General features: G+C 53.4%; 2 protein-coding genes across 2 annotated transcripts in view; one reads left to right on the forward strand and one right to left on the reverse strand.

Annotated features, from left to right (window-relative positions):
- LOC116954924 (fibrillin-2-like) overlaps positions 1-19,373 on the forward strand; it is a 516,076-nt gene that overhangs the window by 170,489 nt on the left and 326,214 nt on the right. The window lies entirely within an intron of this gene.
- The window catches only part of LOC142905697 (fibrillin-2-like), a 38,634-nt gene continuing 36,772 nt past the window's right edge, over positions 17,512-19,373 (reverse strand). Inside the window, exon 7 of the mRNA XM_076052692.1 lies at positions 17,512-17,896. Within this exon, the coding sequence (XP_075908807.1) occupies positions 17,535-17,896 (362 nt within the window). The 3' untranslated portion in view covers positions 17,512-17,534. The remainder of the gene's footprint in view (positions 17,897-19,373) is intronic.

Raw genomic sequence — 19,373 nt, forward strand, 5'->3', positions numbered from 1 at the left:
TCAGCTAGTCAGTCATTAGGTCAGTCAGTCATTCAGCCAGTCAGTCATTCAGTTAGTCAGTCATTCAGCCAGTCAGTCATTCAGTCAGTCAGTCATTCAGCCAGTCAGTCATTCAGCCAGTCAGTCATTCAGCCAGTCAGCCAGTCATTCATTCAGCCGGTCAGTCATTCAGTTAGTCAGTCATTCAGCCAGTCAGTCATTCAGTCAGTCAGTCATTCAGCCAGTCAGTCATTAGGTCAGTCAGTCATTCAGCCAGTCAGTCATTCAGTTAGTCAGTCATTCAGCCAGTCAGTCCTTCAGTCAGTCAGTCATTCAGCCAGTCAGTCATTCGGTCAGTCATTCATTCGGCCGGTCAGTCATTCCGCCGGTCAGGCAGCCGGACGGTCAGTCATCCGATCGGTCGGTCAGCCGGTCAGTCGGTCAGCCAGTGAACTCGCCAGATGTCAATGTATCAGCTGAGCGGTCAGTCCCATCAGCCGGTCAGCGGCGCAGCGAGTGAGACGCCTTTTTGCCGGGTCTCAGAATGAGATCCTTGCCACTCCACGCACACTGATGGCCATGGCGGATTCAAATAGGAGGGAGGGAGGGAGGGAATGAGTGAAGGGAGGAGATGGAGAGAATGAGTGAAGGGAGGAGAGGGTGGACGGAGGGAGGGAATGGAGGGAGGGAGTGAAGAAGAAGAATAAGAAGGGAGTGGATGGCGGACAGAAGCACTCGAGAAGACGGAGAGGATGGAGGGAGCGAGGCGAACGCTGTGGAGGAGGAGGAGGCAGAAATTAAGGCGGGAGGGGATTGAGATGATGGAGGGAGGGAGGATGGGGGTAGAAATGACGGATGGATGGAGGGAGGGAGGGGGGAGGGAGGGGGGAGGGAGGGGGGAGGGAGGGAGGGGGGAGGGAGGGGGGAGGGAGGGAGGGGGGAGGGAGGGAGGGAGGGGGGAGGGATGGAGGGAGGGGGGGATGGAGGGAGGGGGGGATGGAGGGAGGGTGGGTGGGAGGGAGGGAGAGATGGAGGGAGGGGGGAGGGAGGGGGGAGGGGGGAGGGAGGGGGGGATGGAGGGAGGGGCGATGGAGGGAGGGGGGATGGAGGGAGGGGGGATGGAGGGAGGGTGGGTGGGAGGGAGGGAGAGATGGAGGGAGGGGGGAGGGAGGGGGGAGGGGGGAGGGAGGGGGGATGGAGGGAGGGGGGATGGAGCGAGCGAGGGAGGGAGGGGGGATGCAGGGAGGGAGGAGCCATTCCCGGCACGTTCTGCTGACGAGGGACGAGAGAGAACCCCGCTCAGAGCCAAACAACCACAGACACACACAGAGAGACAGAGCGAGCAGCAGCAGCAGCAGCCATGAGTCACGTGCCACGCCGATGGTGACCCTGGCAGGATGTGAAGATTCTTGGCAGCAATCGGGGGGGTAGGGGGGGGGCTAGGGGGGGGCTAGGGGGGGGCTAGGGGGGGGCAGGGGTGGTGCTAGGGGAGGGCTAGGGGGGCTAGGGGGGCTAGGGGGGCTAGGGGGGGCTGGGGGGGGCTAGGGGTGGTGCTAGGGGTGGGCTAGGGGGGGCTAGGGGGGGGATAGGGGGGGCTAGGGAGGGGGCTAGGGGGGGCTAGGGGGGGGGCTAGGGGGGGCTAGGGGGGGGGCTAGGGGGGCTAGGGGGGGGCTAGGGGGGCTAGGGGGGCTAGGGGGGGGGCTAGGGGGGCTAGGGGGGGGCTAGGGGGGGCTAGGGGGGGGGTGGCTGCCCCGCTCTACTCATGGCGCCGTTGCTGAGGAGTTGGGGCCCAAATCCACGGCACCGGCTGGCGGCGCTGCTGCTGCGATGGACGCGGGAGTTGAGCCGCGCCCGCGGTGTCGTCAACCCCTCCACCACCCGACTGCATTGTCACGTAGGCAGATGTTGTTGTTTTGTCTACGACAATGTATTGATTCAATTTAGACTGATACAGATCCTCCCAATAGACTCACCACACAGAGACCCATAGACTCACCACACAGAGACCCATAGACTCATCACACAGACACCCATAGACTCACCACACAGAGACCCACAGACTCACCACACAGAGACCCATAGAGTCACCACACAGAGACCCATAGACTCACCACACAGACCCATAGACTCATCACACAGAGACCCATACACACAGAGACCCATAGACTCACCACACAGAGACCCATAGACTCACCACACAGAGAACCACAGACTCACCACACAGAGACCCATAGACTCACCACACAGAGACCCATAGACTCACCACACAGAGACACATAGACTCACCACACAGAGACACATAGACTCACCACACAGAGACCCATAGACTCACCACACAGAGACCCATAGACTCACCACACAGAGACCCATAGACTCATCACACAGAGACCAATAGACTCATCACACAGACACCCATAGACTCACCACACAGACACCCATAGACTCACCACACAGAGACCCATAGACTCACCACACAGAGACACATAGACTCACCACACAGAGACACATAGACTCACCACACAGAGACCCATAGACTCACCACACAGAGACCCATAGACTCACCACACAGAGACCCATAGACTCACCACACAGAGACCCATAGACTCATCACACAGAGACCAATAGACTCATCACACAGACACCCATAGACTCACCACACAGACACCCATAGACTCACCACACAGAGACCCATAGACTCACCACACAGAGACACATAGATTCACCACACAGAGACACATAGACTCACCACACAGAGACCCATAGACTCACCACACAGAGACCCATAGACTCACCACACAGAGACCCATAGACTCACCACACACAGAAACCCACAGACTCACCACACAGAGACCCACAGACTCACCACACAGAGACCCATAGACTCACCACACAGAGACACATAGACTCACCACACAGAGACCCATAGACTCATCACACAGAGACCCATAGAACTCACCACACAGAGACCCATAGACTCACCACACAGAGACCCATAGACTCACCACACAGAGACCCATACACACAGAGACCCATAGACTCACCACACAGAGACACATAGACTCACCACACACAGAAACCCACAGACTCACCACACAGAGACCCACAGACTCACCACACAGAGACCCATAGACTCACCACACAGAGACACATAGACTCACCACACAGAGACCCATAGACTCATCACACAGAGACCCATAGACTCACCACACAGAGACCCATAGACTCACCACACAGAGACCCATAGACTCACCACACAGAGACCCATACACACAGAGACCCATAGACTCACCACACAGAGACACATAGACTCACCACACAGAGACCTATAGACTCACCACACAGAGACCCATAGACTCACCACACAGAGACCCATAGACTCACCACACACAGACCCATAGACTCATCACACAGGGACCCATAGACTCACCACACAGAGACCCATAGACTCATCACACAGAGACCCATACACAGAGACCCATAGACTCACCACACAGAGACCCATAGACTCACCACACAGAGACCCACAGACTCATCACACAGAGACCCATAGGCTCACCACACAGAGACCCATATACTCACCACACAGAGACCCATCCACACAGAGACCCATAGACTCACCACACAGAGACACATAGACTCACCACACAGAGACACATAGACTCACCACACAGAGACCCATAGACTCACCACACAGAGACCCATAGAGTCACCACACAGAGACCCATACACACAGAGACCCATAGACTCACCACACAGAGACACATAGACTCACCACACAGAGACCCATAGACTCACCACACAGAGACCCATACACACAGAGACCCATAGACTCACCACACAGAGACCCACAGACTCACCACACAGAGACCCATAGACTCACCACACAGAGACCCATAGACTGATCACACAGAGACCCACAGACTCACCACACAGAGACCCATAGACTCATCACACAGAGACCCATAGACTCACCACACAGAGACCCATAGACTCACCACACAGAGACCCATAGACTCACCACACAGAGACACATAGACTCACCACACAGAGACACATAGACTCACCACACAGAGACACATAGACTCACCACACAGAGACCCATAGACTCACCACACAGAGACCCATAGACTCACCACACAGAGACCCATACACACAGAGACCCATAGACTCACGACACAGAGACCCACAGACTCACCACACAGAGACCCATAGACTCACCACACAGAGACCCATAGACTCACCACACAGAAACCCATAGACTCACCACACAGAGACCCATAGACTCACCACACAGAGACCCATAGACTCACCACACAGAGACCCATAGACTCACCACACAGAGACCCATAGACTCAGCACACAAAGACCCATAGACTCACCACACAGAGACCCATACACACAGAGACCCATAGACTCACCACATAGAGACCCACAGACTCACCACACAGAGACCCATAGACTCACCACACAGAGACCCATAGACTCACCACACAGAGACCCATAGACTCACCACACAGAGACCCATAGACTCACCACACAGAGACCCATACACACAGAGACCCATAGACTCACCACACAGAGACACATAGACTCACCACACAGAGACCCATAGACTCACCACACAGAGACCCATAGACTCACCACACAGAGACCCATAGACTCACCACACACAGACCCATAGACTCATCACACAGGGACCCATAGACTCACCACACAGAGACCCATAGACTCATCACACAGAGACCCATACACAGAGACCCATAGACTCACCACACAGAGACCCATAGACTCACCACACAGAGACCCACAGACTCATCACACAGAGACCCATAGGCTCACCACACAGAGACCCATATACTCACCACACAGAGACCCATCCACACAGAGACCCATAGACTCACCACACAGAGACACATAGACTCACCACACAGAGACACATAGACTCACCACACAGAGACCCATAGACTCACCACACAGAGACCCATAGAGTCACCACACAGAGACCCATACACACAGAGACCCATAGACTCACCACACAGAGACACATAGACTCACCACACAGAGACCCATAGACTCACCACACAGAGACCCATACACACAGAGACCCATAGACTCACCACACAGAGACCCACAGACTCACCACACAGAGACCCATAGACTCACCACACAGAGACCCATAGACTGATCACACAGAGACCCACAGACTCACCACACAGAGACCCATAGACTCATCACACAGAGACCCATAGACTCACCACACAGAGACCCATAGACTCACCACACAGAGACCCATAGACTCACCACACAGAGACACATAGACTCACCACACAGAGACACATAGACTCACCACACAGAGACACATAGACTCACCACACAGAGACCGATAGACTCACCACACAGAGACCCATAGACTCACCACACAGAGACCCATACACACAGAGACCCATAGACTCACGACACAGAGACCCACAGACTCACCACACAGAGACCCATAGACTCACCACACAGAGACCCATAGACTCACCACACAGAAACCCATAGACTCACCACACAGAGACCCATAGACTCACCACACAGAGACCCATAGACTCACCACACAGAGACCCATAGACTCACCACACAGAGACCCATAGACTCAGCACACAAAGACCCATAGACTCACCACACAGAGACCCATACACACAGAGACCCATAGACTCACCACATAGAGACCCACAGACTCACCACACAGAGACCCATAGACTCACCACACAGAGACCCATAGACTCATCACACAGAGACCCACAGACTCACCACACAGAGACCCATAGACTCATCACACAGAGACCCATAGACTCACCACACAGAGACTCATAGACTCACCACACAGAGACCCATAGACTCACCACACAGAGACATATAGACTCACCACACAGAGACACATAGACTCACCACACAGAGACCCACAGACTCACCACACAGAGACCCACAGACTCACTCACACAGAGACCCATAGACTCACCACACAGAGACCCATATACTCACCACACAGAGACCCATCCACATAGAGACCCATAGACTCACCACACAGAGACACATAGACTCACCACACAGAGACACATAGACTCACCACACAGAGACCCATAGACTCACCACACAGAGACCCATAGACTCACCACACAGAGACCCATACACACAGAGACCCATAGACTCACCACACAGAGACCCATAGACTCACCACACAGAGACCCATAGACTCACCACACAGAGACCCATAGACTCACCACACAGAGACCCATACACACAGAGACCCATAGACTCACCACACAGAGACCCATAGACTCACCACACAGAGACCCATAGACTCACCACACAGAGACCCATAGACTCATCACACAGAGACCCATAGACTCACCACACAGAGACCCATAGACTCACCACACAGAGACCCATAGACTCACCACACAGAGACCCATAAACTCACTCACACAGAGACCCATAGACTCACCACACAGAGACCCATAAACTCACCACACAGAGACCCATAGACTCACCACACAGAGACCCATAGACTCACCACACAGAGACCCATAGACTCACCACACAGAGACCCATAGACTCACCACACAGAGACCCAATAGTCTCACCACACAGAGACCCATAGACTCACCACACAGAGACCCATAGTCTCACCACACAGAGACCCATAGACTCACCACACAGAGACCCACAGACTCACTCACACAGAGACCCACAGACTCACCACACAGAGACCCATAGACTTGTACCCCCGCGGTTAAGAATCACCGCTCTCTAAATGATATCGAACCCAAAAAATCCCAACGCTGTTGAAACGACCTGCAAATAAAGCAACAGCAGCAGCAAGATCGAGGCCCCTCGGCCCTCACCCACCCACCCAAACTTGGCAGGACCCGATTGAACAAAAAAACCCACACCCACACAAGCGTCACTTTCCTGGGTTATCAAGAGAGTTAATAACGATCTACTGCTGGATGAGGGACACCAAGCTCCACTGTACGTCGTCAGGAATACCCCGGAACTGGCAAATTCTTATTTGATTTTATTTCATTTGGTTGTTTTTTTGCGGATGAATCAAAACATCTCCTCGGTCTCTTGTGAGCGGGAGAATCCGCACGGAGAATCGCGCCACGGTGGCTATGAGATGTTAACTACCTCGCCTGGTACACAGGAAGTCGTGAGTTCGATCCCGACCCTGATGATACCTACTGCTGTGTATTTGGAGTTTGCGTGTCTCTCTCTCTCTCTCATCATCATCATCACGGTGGCTAGGATATGTTAACTACCTCGCTAGGTATACAGGAGGTCGTGAGTTTGACCCTGACGCCTGCTGCTGTATGTTTGGAGTTTGCGTGTCTCTCATCATCACGGTGGCTAGGAGATGTTAACTACATCGCCCGGTATTACAGTAGGTGGTGCGTTCCACACCTACCCTGATGATACCTACTGCTGTGTATTTGGAGTCTGCGTGTCTCTCTCTCTCTCATCATCATCACGGTGGCTAGGAGATGTTAACTACCTCGCCTGGTACACAGGAGGTCGTGGGTTCGATCCTGACGCCTGCTGCTGTATATTTGGAGTCTGCGTGTCTCTGTCTCTCATCATCACGGTGGCTAGGAGATGTTAACTACCTCGCCAGGTACACAGGAGGTCGTGGGTTCTCTCTCTCGCTCTCTCTCCCCGCGTGGCCGCGCTGATCTTTCAAACCCCACGCGTCTCAAGTTTGCTTGGCCAACGCTACGAATTTCCACGCGACACCCAGCAAGCCCCCCCCCCCCCCACCCCTTGAGATGCGTCCACAGAAGCGATCTCCAGGCGCGGCACGGAATGGAGGGGGGGGGGGTACTGGGGGCAGCCCGCGGTGACAGCCGAACACCACCGATGTATTTATTTATTGTTTTTACATTCTCTGAGCCGGAGAGATAAAATGAATGCCATGATGGTGCGGATTGTTATCCGTAACAACGGGGCCCGCCACCACCCCCCACCATCGACCCCCCCTCCACCCCCTCAAAGTTCACGATTTCTGGCAAAACGAAGGACAAAAAACTACTAAAAACAAACACCGACTTAAAATAACATCGTGGGAATGAGCGAAGGGAGAATCGGGGGTGGCGGCTGCGGCTGCGGCTGCTGCTTCGTGATTTGCGTTCGCAAAAAATGTTCCAACTGTTGTGATTGCTCTGTGTGAGTTGGGGGGGGGGGTACATGCAGCGTGCAACGTCGAACATCGCGTCGCAGTGAGACCACAGCGAGGCCACGTGGCCGTGCAGACCACGTGATGGTGACGCGACTGCGTTGGCGGCAGTGGCGACGGACAATCTGTCTGTGTGTGAGTGTGTGTGAGTGAGTGTGTGTGAGTGAGTGTGTGTGTCTGTGAGTGTGTGTCTGTGAGTGTGTGTGAGTGTGTGTGTCTGTGAGTGTCTGTGAGTGTGTGTCTGTGAGTGTCTGTGTGTGTGTCTGTGAGTGAGTGTGTCTGTGAGTGTCTGTGAGTGAGTGTGTCTGTGAGTGTCTGTGAGTGAGTGTCTGTGAGTGTCTGTGTGTGTGTCTGTGAGTGAGTGTGTCTGTGAGTGTCTGTGAGTGTCTGTGAGTGTGTGTGTGTGTCTGTGAGTGTCTGTGAGTGAGTGTGTGTGTGTGAGTGTGTGTGTGAGTAAGTGTGTGAGTGTGTGTGTCTGTGAGTGTGAGTGTCTGTGAGTGTCTGTGAGTGTGTCTGTGAGTGAGTGTGTGTGTGAGTGTGTGTGTGAGTGAGTGTGTGTGTCTGTGAGTGTCTGTGAGTGTGTGTCTGTGAGTGTCTGTGTGTGTGTCTGTGAGTGAGTGTGTCTGTGAGTGCGAGTGTGTGTGTCTGTGAGTGTGTGAGTGTGTCTGTGAGTGAGTGTCTGTGAGTGTGTGTCTGTGAGTGTGTGTGAGTGTGTGTGTCTGTGAGTGTCTGTGAGTGTGTGTCTGTGAGTGTCTGTGTGTGTGTCTGTGAGTGAGTGTGTCTGTGAGTGTCTGTGAGTGAGTGTGTCTGTGAGTGTCTGTGAGTGAGTGTCTGTGAGTGTCTGTGTGTGTGTCTGTGAGTGAGTGTGTCTGTGAGTGTCTGTGAGTGTGTGTGTGTGTCTGTGAGTGTCTGTGAGTGAGTGTGTGTGTGTGAGTGTGTGTGTGAGTAAGTGTGTGAGTGTGTGTGTCTGTGAGTGTGAGTGTCTGTGAGTGTCTGTGAGTGTGTCTGTGAGTGAGTGTGTGTGTGAGTGTGTGTGTGAGTGAGTGTGTGTGTCTGTGAGTGTCTGTGAGTGTGTGTCTGTGAGTGTCTGTGTGTGTGTCTGTGAGTGAGTGTGTCTGTGAGTGCGAGTGTGTGTGTCTGTGAGTGTGTGAGTGTGTCTGTGAGTGAGTGTCTGTGAGTGTGTGTGTCTGTGAGTGTGTGAGTGTCTGTGAGTGTCTGTGAGTGTGTGTATGTGAGTGTCTGTGTGTGTGTCTGTGAGTGAGTGTGTCTGTGAGTGCGAGTGTGTGTGTTTGTGAGTGTGTGAGTGTGTTTATGAGTGTGTGTGTGTCTGTGAGTGTGTGTGTCTGTGAGTGTGTCTGTGAGTGAGTGTGTGTGTGAGTGTGTGTGAGTGTGTGTGTCTGTGAGTGTCTGTGAGTGTGTGTCTGTGAGTGTCTGTGTGTGTCTGTGAGTGAGTGTGTCTGTGAGTGCGAGTGTGTGTGTTTGTGAGTGTGTCTGTGAGTGAGTGTCTGTGAGTGAGTGTGTGAGTGTCTGTGAGTGTGTGTGTGTCTGTGAGTGACATCTATTTTGACCACGTAGTTCGTGAAGCCTTCAATAGCTGTACCGGGGGAATCTCCATATGGTACAGATATAATGGGAGGCTAATCGACGCCCGGGTGCGGTCAAGGGATGGCTCCCTATTGCTCAACCACGTTATGTATGCTGATGACTTGGTAATAGCTGCTCAGTCAGAGGAGGAGTTGGAGACGCTGCTGCTGAGCCTGGAGCGTGCCACTAAGAGGTGGGGCCTTACCATCAGCCCCACCAAAACTAAGCACCTGCCTGGGTATTTTGTACCATCGGACACTCCACCCCCACAGCTTCCAATCGGTGATGGGGCAGTTGTGGAGAGAGTGGAGAGTTTCCCATACCTGGGCAGTGTGCTTATGACTGGCTCCAGTTTAACAGCAGAGGTCTCACTCCGAATCAGTCGAGCGGCAATATCTTTTCATCGGTTGCGTAACGCTGTGTGGAAGCTACCTGGTCTGTCGCTCCGCACTAAGCTTCAGGTCTTCTCGGCCACGGTCATTCCCTCCCTTCTCTACGCTTGCGAAACGTGGACCCCCCTAATGGAACATCTTCGCCGGTTAGAAACATTTAGGCTGGCCTGCCTACGATCCATCCTGGGTTTAACCAGACTGGATTGTGTGAGGAGCTCACAAATCCTTGAAAGATCTGGGCAGGGTCCCATCGGTGAGCTCCTCCGCCAGGCAAGGCTGCGATGGCTGGGTCATGTAGCCCGCATGCCCAGCCACCGCATGCCGAAACAGCTTTTGTTTGGCCGGATTGAGGGGGCTAAGCGGGCGCGGCACGGGCTAGAGAAGAGATGGAGTGATGTGGTACAGGAGGACGTGGAGCTGAGTGGACTTGCCGATGACTGGTACCAGCGGTGTCAAGATCGGCCTCTGTGGAGGAGGCTCGTGAAGGATGCTACTGGGCAGTTGGAGGCAGTCGCCCTCCAACAACAACGGAGGGCGGAGGAGCGACGCTCACAACAGCGAGCGGAGCGCCGGGTGGCTAAAGCACAGCAGGTTGGCACAGTAGGGGGCACAGGTGGTGCATCAGCCAGTCATCTCAGTCAGTCGACCAGTGGCACCTGGGTCTGCCCCGTGACCTCCTGCCAGCGGGCGTTCGACACTTCACGTGGCCTCAGGGTGCACATAGCCTGGCACAAGCGTCGTGGTGACGTCACCGCCACTTAGTGGCGAATGGCGGTTGTTGTTGTTGTTGTGTCTGTGAGTGTGTTTATGAGTGTGAGTGTGTGTCTGTGAGTGTGTGTGTGTCTGTGAGTGAGTGTCTGTGAGTGAGTGTGTGTGTCTGTGAGTGTGTGTGTGTCTGTGAGTGTGTCTGTGAGTGTGTGTGTCTGTGAGTGTGTTTATGAGTGTGTGTGTTTATGAGTGTGTGTGTGTCTGTGAGTGTGTGTGTCTGTGAGTGAGTGTCTTTAAGTGAGTGTGTGTGTCTGTGAGTGTGTGTGTCTGTGAGTGTGTGAGTGTCTGTGAGTGTGTCTGTGAGTGTGTGAGTGTCTGTGAGTGTGTCTGTGAGTGTGTGTGTCTGTGAGTGTGTGAGTGTCTGTGAGTGAGTGTGTGTCTGTGAGTGTGTCTGTGAGTGTGTGAGTGTCTGTGAGTGTGTCTGTGAGTGTGTGTGTGTCTGTGAGTGTGTGAGTGTCTGTGAGTGAGTGTGTGTCTGTGAGTGTGTCTGTGAGTGTGTGTCTGTGAGTGTGTGTCTGTGGGTGTGTCTGTGAGTGTGTCTGTGGGTGTGTCTGTGAGTGTCTGTGGGTGTGTCTGTGGGTGTGTCTCGGAGTGTGTGTGTGTTTAGGTGTGTCTGTGTGTGTGAGTGCGTGTGCACAGACTGCACTACATGACATCATAACAACAGTCTGGACCACTAGACGGGTTACGCAGGATTGGAAGGATGCCCTGATGGTCCCCCTCTTCAAGAAGGGGGACCGCACAGACTGTAACAACTACAGGGCATCTCACTCCTCAGTGTGCCGGGAAAGGTCCTGGCAAGGATTATTCAACATCGCCTTGCCAGGCACGCTGAGGAGAGGCTTGCGGATCCCCAATGCGGTTTCAGGAAAGGGCGGTCCTGCACACATGCCATATTTTCTGTCTGTCTGCTACAGCAGAGGTGTAGGGAATTCCAACAAGACCTACATCTCTGCTTTATTGACCTGGTCAAGGCCTATGACACCATCAGTAGGCCTGGGCTCTGGGTTGTTCTTCGTGCGTTCGGAGTCTCTGACCCGCTGCTCACGATCATTAAGGACCTTCATGATGGTGAGCGGGCCCGGGTAAAACCAGGGGCGGAGCCAGGGGGGTGTCAGGGTAGACAATTGTCACCCCCGAAAAAAAAAAATCGAAAATCTGAAATATTCTGCGTATAAGTGTACGACACTCAGTCTGGCGGACCCCGTGCAACTGCATTGTCAGAGTGTGTCGCCAACCGATGGCGTGGGGTATAGCCGATTTCTCATTCAATCATTCTTGAAATTAAAATTTGTTGATTGTCACCCCGGGCTGAAAATCCTGGCACCGCCCCTGGGTAAAACTACGTGGGCCGGGAGTCAGAGCCATTCCCTGTACACCTTGGGGTACGACAGGGATGTCCTCTGGCTCCCACATTACTTAACATCTATTTTGACTACGTAGTTCGTGAAGCCTTCAATAGCTGTACCGGAGGAATTTCCATTTGGTGCAGATACAATGGGAGGCTGATCGATGCCCGGGTGCGGTCAAGGGATGGCTCCCTATTGCTCAACCACGTTATGTATGCTGATGATCTGGTAATTGCTGCTCACTCAGAGGAGGAGTTGGAGGCGCTGCTGCTGAACCTGGAGCTTGCCACCAAGAGATGGGGCCTTACCATCAGCACCACCAAAACTAAGCACCTGCCTGGGTATTTTGTACCATAGGACACTCCACCCCCAAAACTCCCAATTGGTGATAGGGCAGTTGTGGAGAGAGTGGAGAGTTTCCCATACATTGGCAGTGTGCTCATGACCGGCTCCAGTTTAACAGCAGAAGTCTCACTCCAAATCAGTCGAGCGGCATTATCTTTTTATTGGTTGCGTAACGCTGTGTGGAAGCTACCTGGTCTATCACTGCGCACGAAGCTTCAGGTCTTTTCGGCCACGGTCAATCCCTCCCTTCTCTACGCTTGTGAAACTTGGACACCCCTAATGGAACATCTTCGCTGGTTAAAAACATTTAGGCTGGCCTGTCTACGATCCATTCTGGGGTTATCCAGGCTGAATTGTGTGAAGAGCTCACAAATCCTGGAAAGATGTGGACAAAGTCCCATCGGTGAGCTCCTCCGGCAGGCAAGGCTGCGTTGGTTGGATCATGTAGCCTGCATGCCCAGCCACCGCATGCCTAAACAGCTTTTTTCGACCAGATCGAGGGGGCTAAACGGGCGCGGCACGGGCTAGAGAAGGGATGGAGTGATGTGGTACAGGAGGACGTGGAGCTGAGTGGACTTGCCGATGACTGGTACAAGCGGTGTCAAGATCGGCCTCTGTGGAGGAGGGTCGTGAAGGATGCTACTGGGCAGTTGGAGGCAGTCGCCCTCCAACAACAACGGAGGGCGGAGGAGCGACGCTCACAACAACGAGCGGAGCGCCGGGTAGCTAAAACACAGCAAGTTGGAACAGTAGGGGGCACAGGTGGTGCATCAGCCAGTCGTCTCAGTCAGTCGACCCGTGGCACCTGGGTCTGCCCCGTGACCTCCTGCCAGCGGGCGTTCGACACTTCACGTGGCCTCAAGGTGCACATGGCCTGGCACAAGCGTCGTGGTGACGTCACCGCCACTTAGTGGCGAATGGCGGTTGTTGTTGAGTGCGTGTGTGTGAGTGTGTGTGAGTGTGGGGAGCGGCAGCGTAGCGGTTAGCACTACGAACCCGGCGATCCCGGTTCGATTCCCGCTCAGCACCGGTGACGATTATCTGAAACGGTCCTGGGCTTCCCCTCGGTAGACTCAGCCTCAAGTGAGTACCTGGTGCGGCGTGGCATGGTGCTGGCCACCCACCCCCTCGTTTTCTGTGAGGGCCTTCGTCGGTGTTTGAGAACCGCACTTGCACCGAGGGTACTTTTGAAACTGAACAATATTTTTCGTTACTTAACCAGGCAAGGTCCCGCTGTTAGCTACGTAGCTTTATTTCAGAAGCGACCTGGCCACAAATGATGGCTCAATGAAGTTGCCTATCGTCATCACGACGTGGAACTTCATAGCAGCCAAGTCCTTTAAGCGTGCGGCGATGTTTATTCTAAATGGGGAGGGAAGAAAACCGGAGGACCCCGAGGAAAATCCAGGCGACCACGGAGAGACAGAGACACGCAGACTCCAAATATACAGCAGCAGCAGGCGTCAGGGTCGGGATCGAACGCACGACTTCCTGTATACCAGGCGAGGTAGTTAACATCTCCTAGCCACCGTGATGATGATGATGATGAGAGAGAGACACGCAGACTCCAAATATACAGCAGCAGGCGTCAGTCGGGATCGAACCCACGACTTCCTGTGTACCAGGCGAGGTAGTTAACATCTCCTAGCCACCATGGTGATGATGATGAGAGACACCGCAAACTCCAAATATACAGCAGCAGCAGCAGGCGTCAGGGTCGGGATCGAACCCACGACCTCCTGTACACCAGGCGAGGTAGTCAACATCTCCTAGCCACCGTGACAATGATGAGAGAGAGAGAGACATCGCAGACTCCAAATATACAGCAACAGCAGGCGTCAGGGTCGGGATCGAACGCACGACTTCCTGTATACCAGGCGAGGTAGTTAACATCTCCCTAGCCACCGTGATGATGATAATGAGAGACAGCAAACTCCACATACAGCAGCAGGCGTCAGTCGGGATCGAACCCACGACCTCATGCTGCTGGGCAAGGAGGCTGCAAATGGGATGGGGGGGGGGGGATGTGGAAGGGGATGGGGGGTGGAAGTCGAGGGGGGGGCAGAGGGGGGTGGTGGAACAAGAGGGGGGTAGGACGTAAGGGGGTAGGACGTAGGGGGGGTGTACTGGCGTGGTGGGGCTCAAGCCCAGCAGAGTCGTTTCTCACCGACGATGACGACGATGACCTCACGCCGCTGGCTCCGCGTGTTGGGGGGAGGGGGAGGAGGGGGGGGGGACTGCCTGAGAGGCCGCCGCTGTTTAATCTGCGACGCCCCAGCGAGTGTGGGAACCGCTTTGGGTTCCCTCCGCGTGCGAGGAGAACGCGCGGAGCGTGGGCGCGATCCCCGCACACGATCTATGCCACCCCCACCCACCCCCTCCCGGTTTTTTTTAAAGTATATCTTTTATTTTTTTTTCATTAATGTAAATATTTCAAAAAAATATATGTACATTTTTTTTTTTTAAATATCTTTCAAAAAATGATTTGTTTGTTACTGTTTTAAACAAAACAAAAAGTTTAAAAAAATATATTTTAAAAAATTAGATATTTAAAAAAAATATGTATACAATTTTTAAAAATACGTAAAAATATATATTTTGTTAAAAAGAGATAAATATATATGTTTTTATTTCTTTAAAAACATTCCCGGCTCGCCGGTCAGACTGGAGTGAGCGACACGTGACGTCGAGTAGTCACGCTTGATCACCAAAACACCACCACAACCACCACCACCACAACCACCACAACCACCACCACCACAACCACCACCCAAACACCACCACCACAACCACCCAAACACCACCACAACCACCACCCAAACACCACCACCACAACCATCACCAAAACACCACCACCACAACCACCACCCAAACACCACCACCACCACCCAAACACCATCACCACAACCACCACCACCACAACCACCACCCAAACACCACCACCACAACCACCACCACCACAACCACCACCCAAACACCACCACCACAACCACCACCCAAACACCACCACCACCACAACCACCACCACAACCACCACCCAAACACCACCACCACAACCACCACCCAAACACCACCACCACAACCACCACCCAAACACCACCACCACAACCATGACCCAAACACCACCACCACAACCACCACCCAAACACCACCACCACAACCACCACCACCACCACAACCACCACCCAAACACCACCACCACAACCACCACAACCACCACCCAAACACCACCACCACAACCACCACCTAAACACCACCACCACAACCACCACCACAACCACCACCCAAACACCACCACCACAACCACCACCACCACAACCACCACCCAAACACCACCACCACCACCACCCAAACAACACCACCACCACCCAAACACCACCACAACCACCACCACAACCACCACCCAAACACCACCACCATAACCACCACCACCACAACCACCACAACCACCACCACCACCCAAACACCACCACAACCACCACCACCACCACCACAACCACCACCCAAACACCACCACCACAACCACCACCCAAACACCACTACCACAACCACCACCACCCAAACACCACCACAACCACCACCCAAACACCACCACCACAACCACCACCACCACAACCACCACCCAAACACCACCACCACAACCACCACAACCACCACAACCACCACCCAAACACCACCACAACCACCACCACCACAACCACCACAACCACCACCACCAAAACACCACCACAACCACCACCACAACCACCACCATCACCACGCTGCCTGAAACCGATCCCCGCTCACGGATTCCGTCGCTCCGTCTCCCGCGCCAGGGCCCACCGAGTCCAGCCATGGTGCTCGCTGACAGACCAACAAACTGACGCACTGGCTGGGTGACTCAATGACTGACGGATGGACGGACTGAATGACTGACCTTTTCACTCAATGGCTGACTCAATGACTCACTGACTTACTCAATGACTCACTGAGACACTGACTAAGCTATTCACTCAATGGCTGACTCAATGACTCACTGACTTACTCAATGACTCACTGAGACACTGACTAAGCTATTCACTCAATGGCTAACTCAATGACTCACTGTCTCACTCACTGACTCGCTGAGGCAATGACTAGGCTATTCACTCAATGGCTGACTCAATGACTCACTGACTTACTGACACAATCACTCACTGTCTCACTCACTGACTCACTCAGGCACTGACTAAGTTATTCACTCAATGGCTGACTCAATGACTCATTGTCTAACTCACAGACTCACTGAGGCACTGACCAAGCTATTCACTCAATGGCTAACTCAATGACTTACTGTCTTACTGACTCAATGACTCACCGACTCACTTACTGACTCACTGAAACACTGACTAAGCTATTCACTCAATGGCTGACTAAATCACTCACTGTCTCACTCACAGGCTCACTGAGACACTGACTAACCAATTCACTTAATGGCTAACTCAATGACTCACTGACTTACTGACTAAATCACTCACTATCTCACTCACTGAGAAAGCTATTCACTCTATGACTGACTCAATGACTCACCGACTCACTCACTGACTCACTGAGACACTGACTAACCTATTCACTCAATGGCTGACTCAATGACTCACTGACTTACTGACTCAATGACTCACCGACTCACTCACTGACTCACTGAGGCACTGACTAAGCTACTCACTCAATGACTCACCCACCCACTCACTGACTGACCGACTGAGCGATGGACATCTGCACCGTGGCCAATGGCTCCCAGGGGAGCCAGAACGAGCCACAACGAGCCAGATAATCGACAAAACCGCAGGCGAGCAGGAAAGACGATGCGCCGATGATGCTGTGCAAACTCACGAGCGTCCCCCCCCCCCCCCCCCACACAGATGTTTCTTGTTTGTTTTCATTTCATTTGTATGTGGCTGTGTGTGTGTGTGTGTGCGCGCGTGTACGTGTGTACACATGATGGAGTTGACGTGGAGGAGGAGGAGGAGGAGGAGAGCGATGGAGTTGACGAGGAAGGAGCAGCAGCGCCTCAACGCGCACCCCTCCCCCTCCGACCCTCGCGCTCGTCCAACAGCGGAACAGAGATACCCGGCGCGCGACGGAGTCCGAAAACCGCGGCTCACCGATGCACTTGGTGCCGTCGGCGCCGGCGACGTAGCCGGGCAGGCACGAGCAGAAGAAGCTGCCGATGGTGTTGGAGCACTCCCCGCCGCCGCCGCCGCCGCCGCCGCAGGCGCCAGCATCCGCCACGCACTCGTCCACGTCTGGCCAACGGCAACGGAAGAAAACGAAAAGGTTCGCCCGCGGGAAAAGCCGCGAGCCGGTAGCTGAAACGGGGCTCCGGTGGGGAAAGGCCGCGGGCGACGATCCACGACTGCCGGGGCCCTCCGCCGGGGGCCTCCGCCGGGGCCCTCCGCCGGGGCCTCCACCGGGGCCTCCGCCGGGGCCTCCGCCGGGCCCGGCACGGCGCACCCGCGCCGGCCGCTGAGCCGCCGCGGCGGCGGCGCGAAGCGAAAGCGGCAAGAAGGTGAAGGGCAAAGATCCCCCGTGTCGCCTGCAACAGACTCGACTCGAAGCTTCCGCGACCGCGGGAATGCATGTTCCTGGGGTCTTTAGGTAAAGCCCCGTAGATAGAAGAAAAAATAAAATAATAAAAATGACAGCGGCAAGATCACGACGTTTCGATCTCGACGCGAGCAAATCGCCATCGGGTGATTAAAAAAAAGAAAGAACCTAGCTGCGAGAGCTGCCGAGGCAGGAAACATACGTGGGCGGGAGAGCTGCCTATGTGAGCAGTCACATTCACGAACACAGCGGCCGTTCACGGGCACCTCGACGTGGCGGTGACTCTCGCCGAGCTCTCTCCGATTTGACGTTTGCTTGCTAATTCTTCGCATTGACATGCTGATCTCTTACATTGACATGCTGATGTCTTACATTGACATGCTGATCTCTTACATTGACATGCTGATATCTTACACTGACATGCTGATATCTTGCATTGACATGCTGATGTCTTACATTGACATGCAAATTTCTCACACTGACATGCCAATTTCTCACATTGACATGCTGATCTCTTACATTGGCATGCTAATTTCTCACATTGACATGCTAATCTCTCACATTGACATGCTAATCTCTCACATTGACATGCCAATTTCTCACATTGACATGCTGATCTCTTACATTGGCATGCTAATTTCTCACATTGACATGCTGATCTCTTACATTGGCATGCTAATCTCTTACATTGACATGCTGTTCTCTTACATTGGCATGCTGATCTCTTACATTGACATGCTGATCTCTTACGTTGACATGCTGATCTCTTGCATTGACATGCTGATCTCTTGCACTGACATGCTAATCTCTCAAATTGACATGCTGATCTCTTACATTGACATGCTGTTCTCTTACATTGACATGCTAATCTCCTACATTGACATGCTAATCTCTTACATTGACATGCTGATCTCTCACATTGACATGCTGATCTCTCACATTGACATGCTGATCTCTTACATTGACATGCTGATCTCTTACATTGACATGCTAATCTCTTACATTGACATGCTGATCTCTTACATTGACATGCCAATCTCTTACACTGACATGCTAATTTCTTACATTGACATGCTGATCTCTTACAATGACATGCTGATCTCTTACATTGACATGATAATTTCTCACATTGACATGCAAATCTCTCACATTGACATGCTAATTTCGCACATTGAC

The sequence above is a fragment of the Petromyzon marinus genome, chromosome 57 (genome assembly GCF_048934315.1).
Source record: "Petromyzon marinus isolate PM22_M1 ecotype Great Lakes invasive population chromosome 57, UKy_Petmar_22M1.pri1.0, whole genome shotgun sequence".
NCBI classification, from domain to species: Eukaryota; Metazoa; Chordata; class Hyperoartia; order Petromyzontiformes; family Petromyzontidae; genus Petromyzon; species Petromyzon marinus.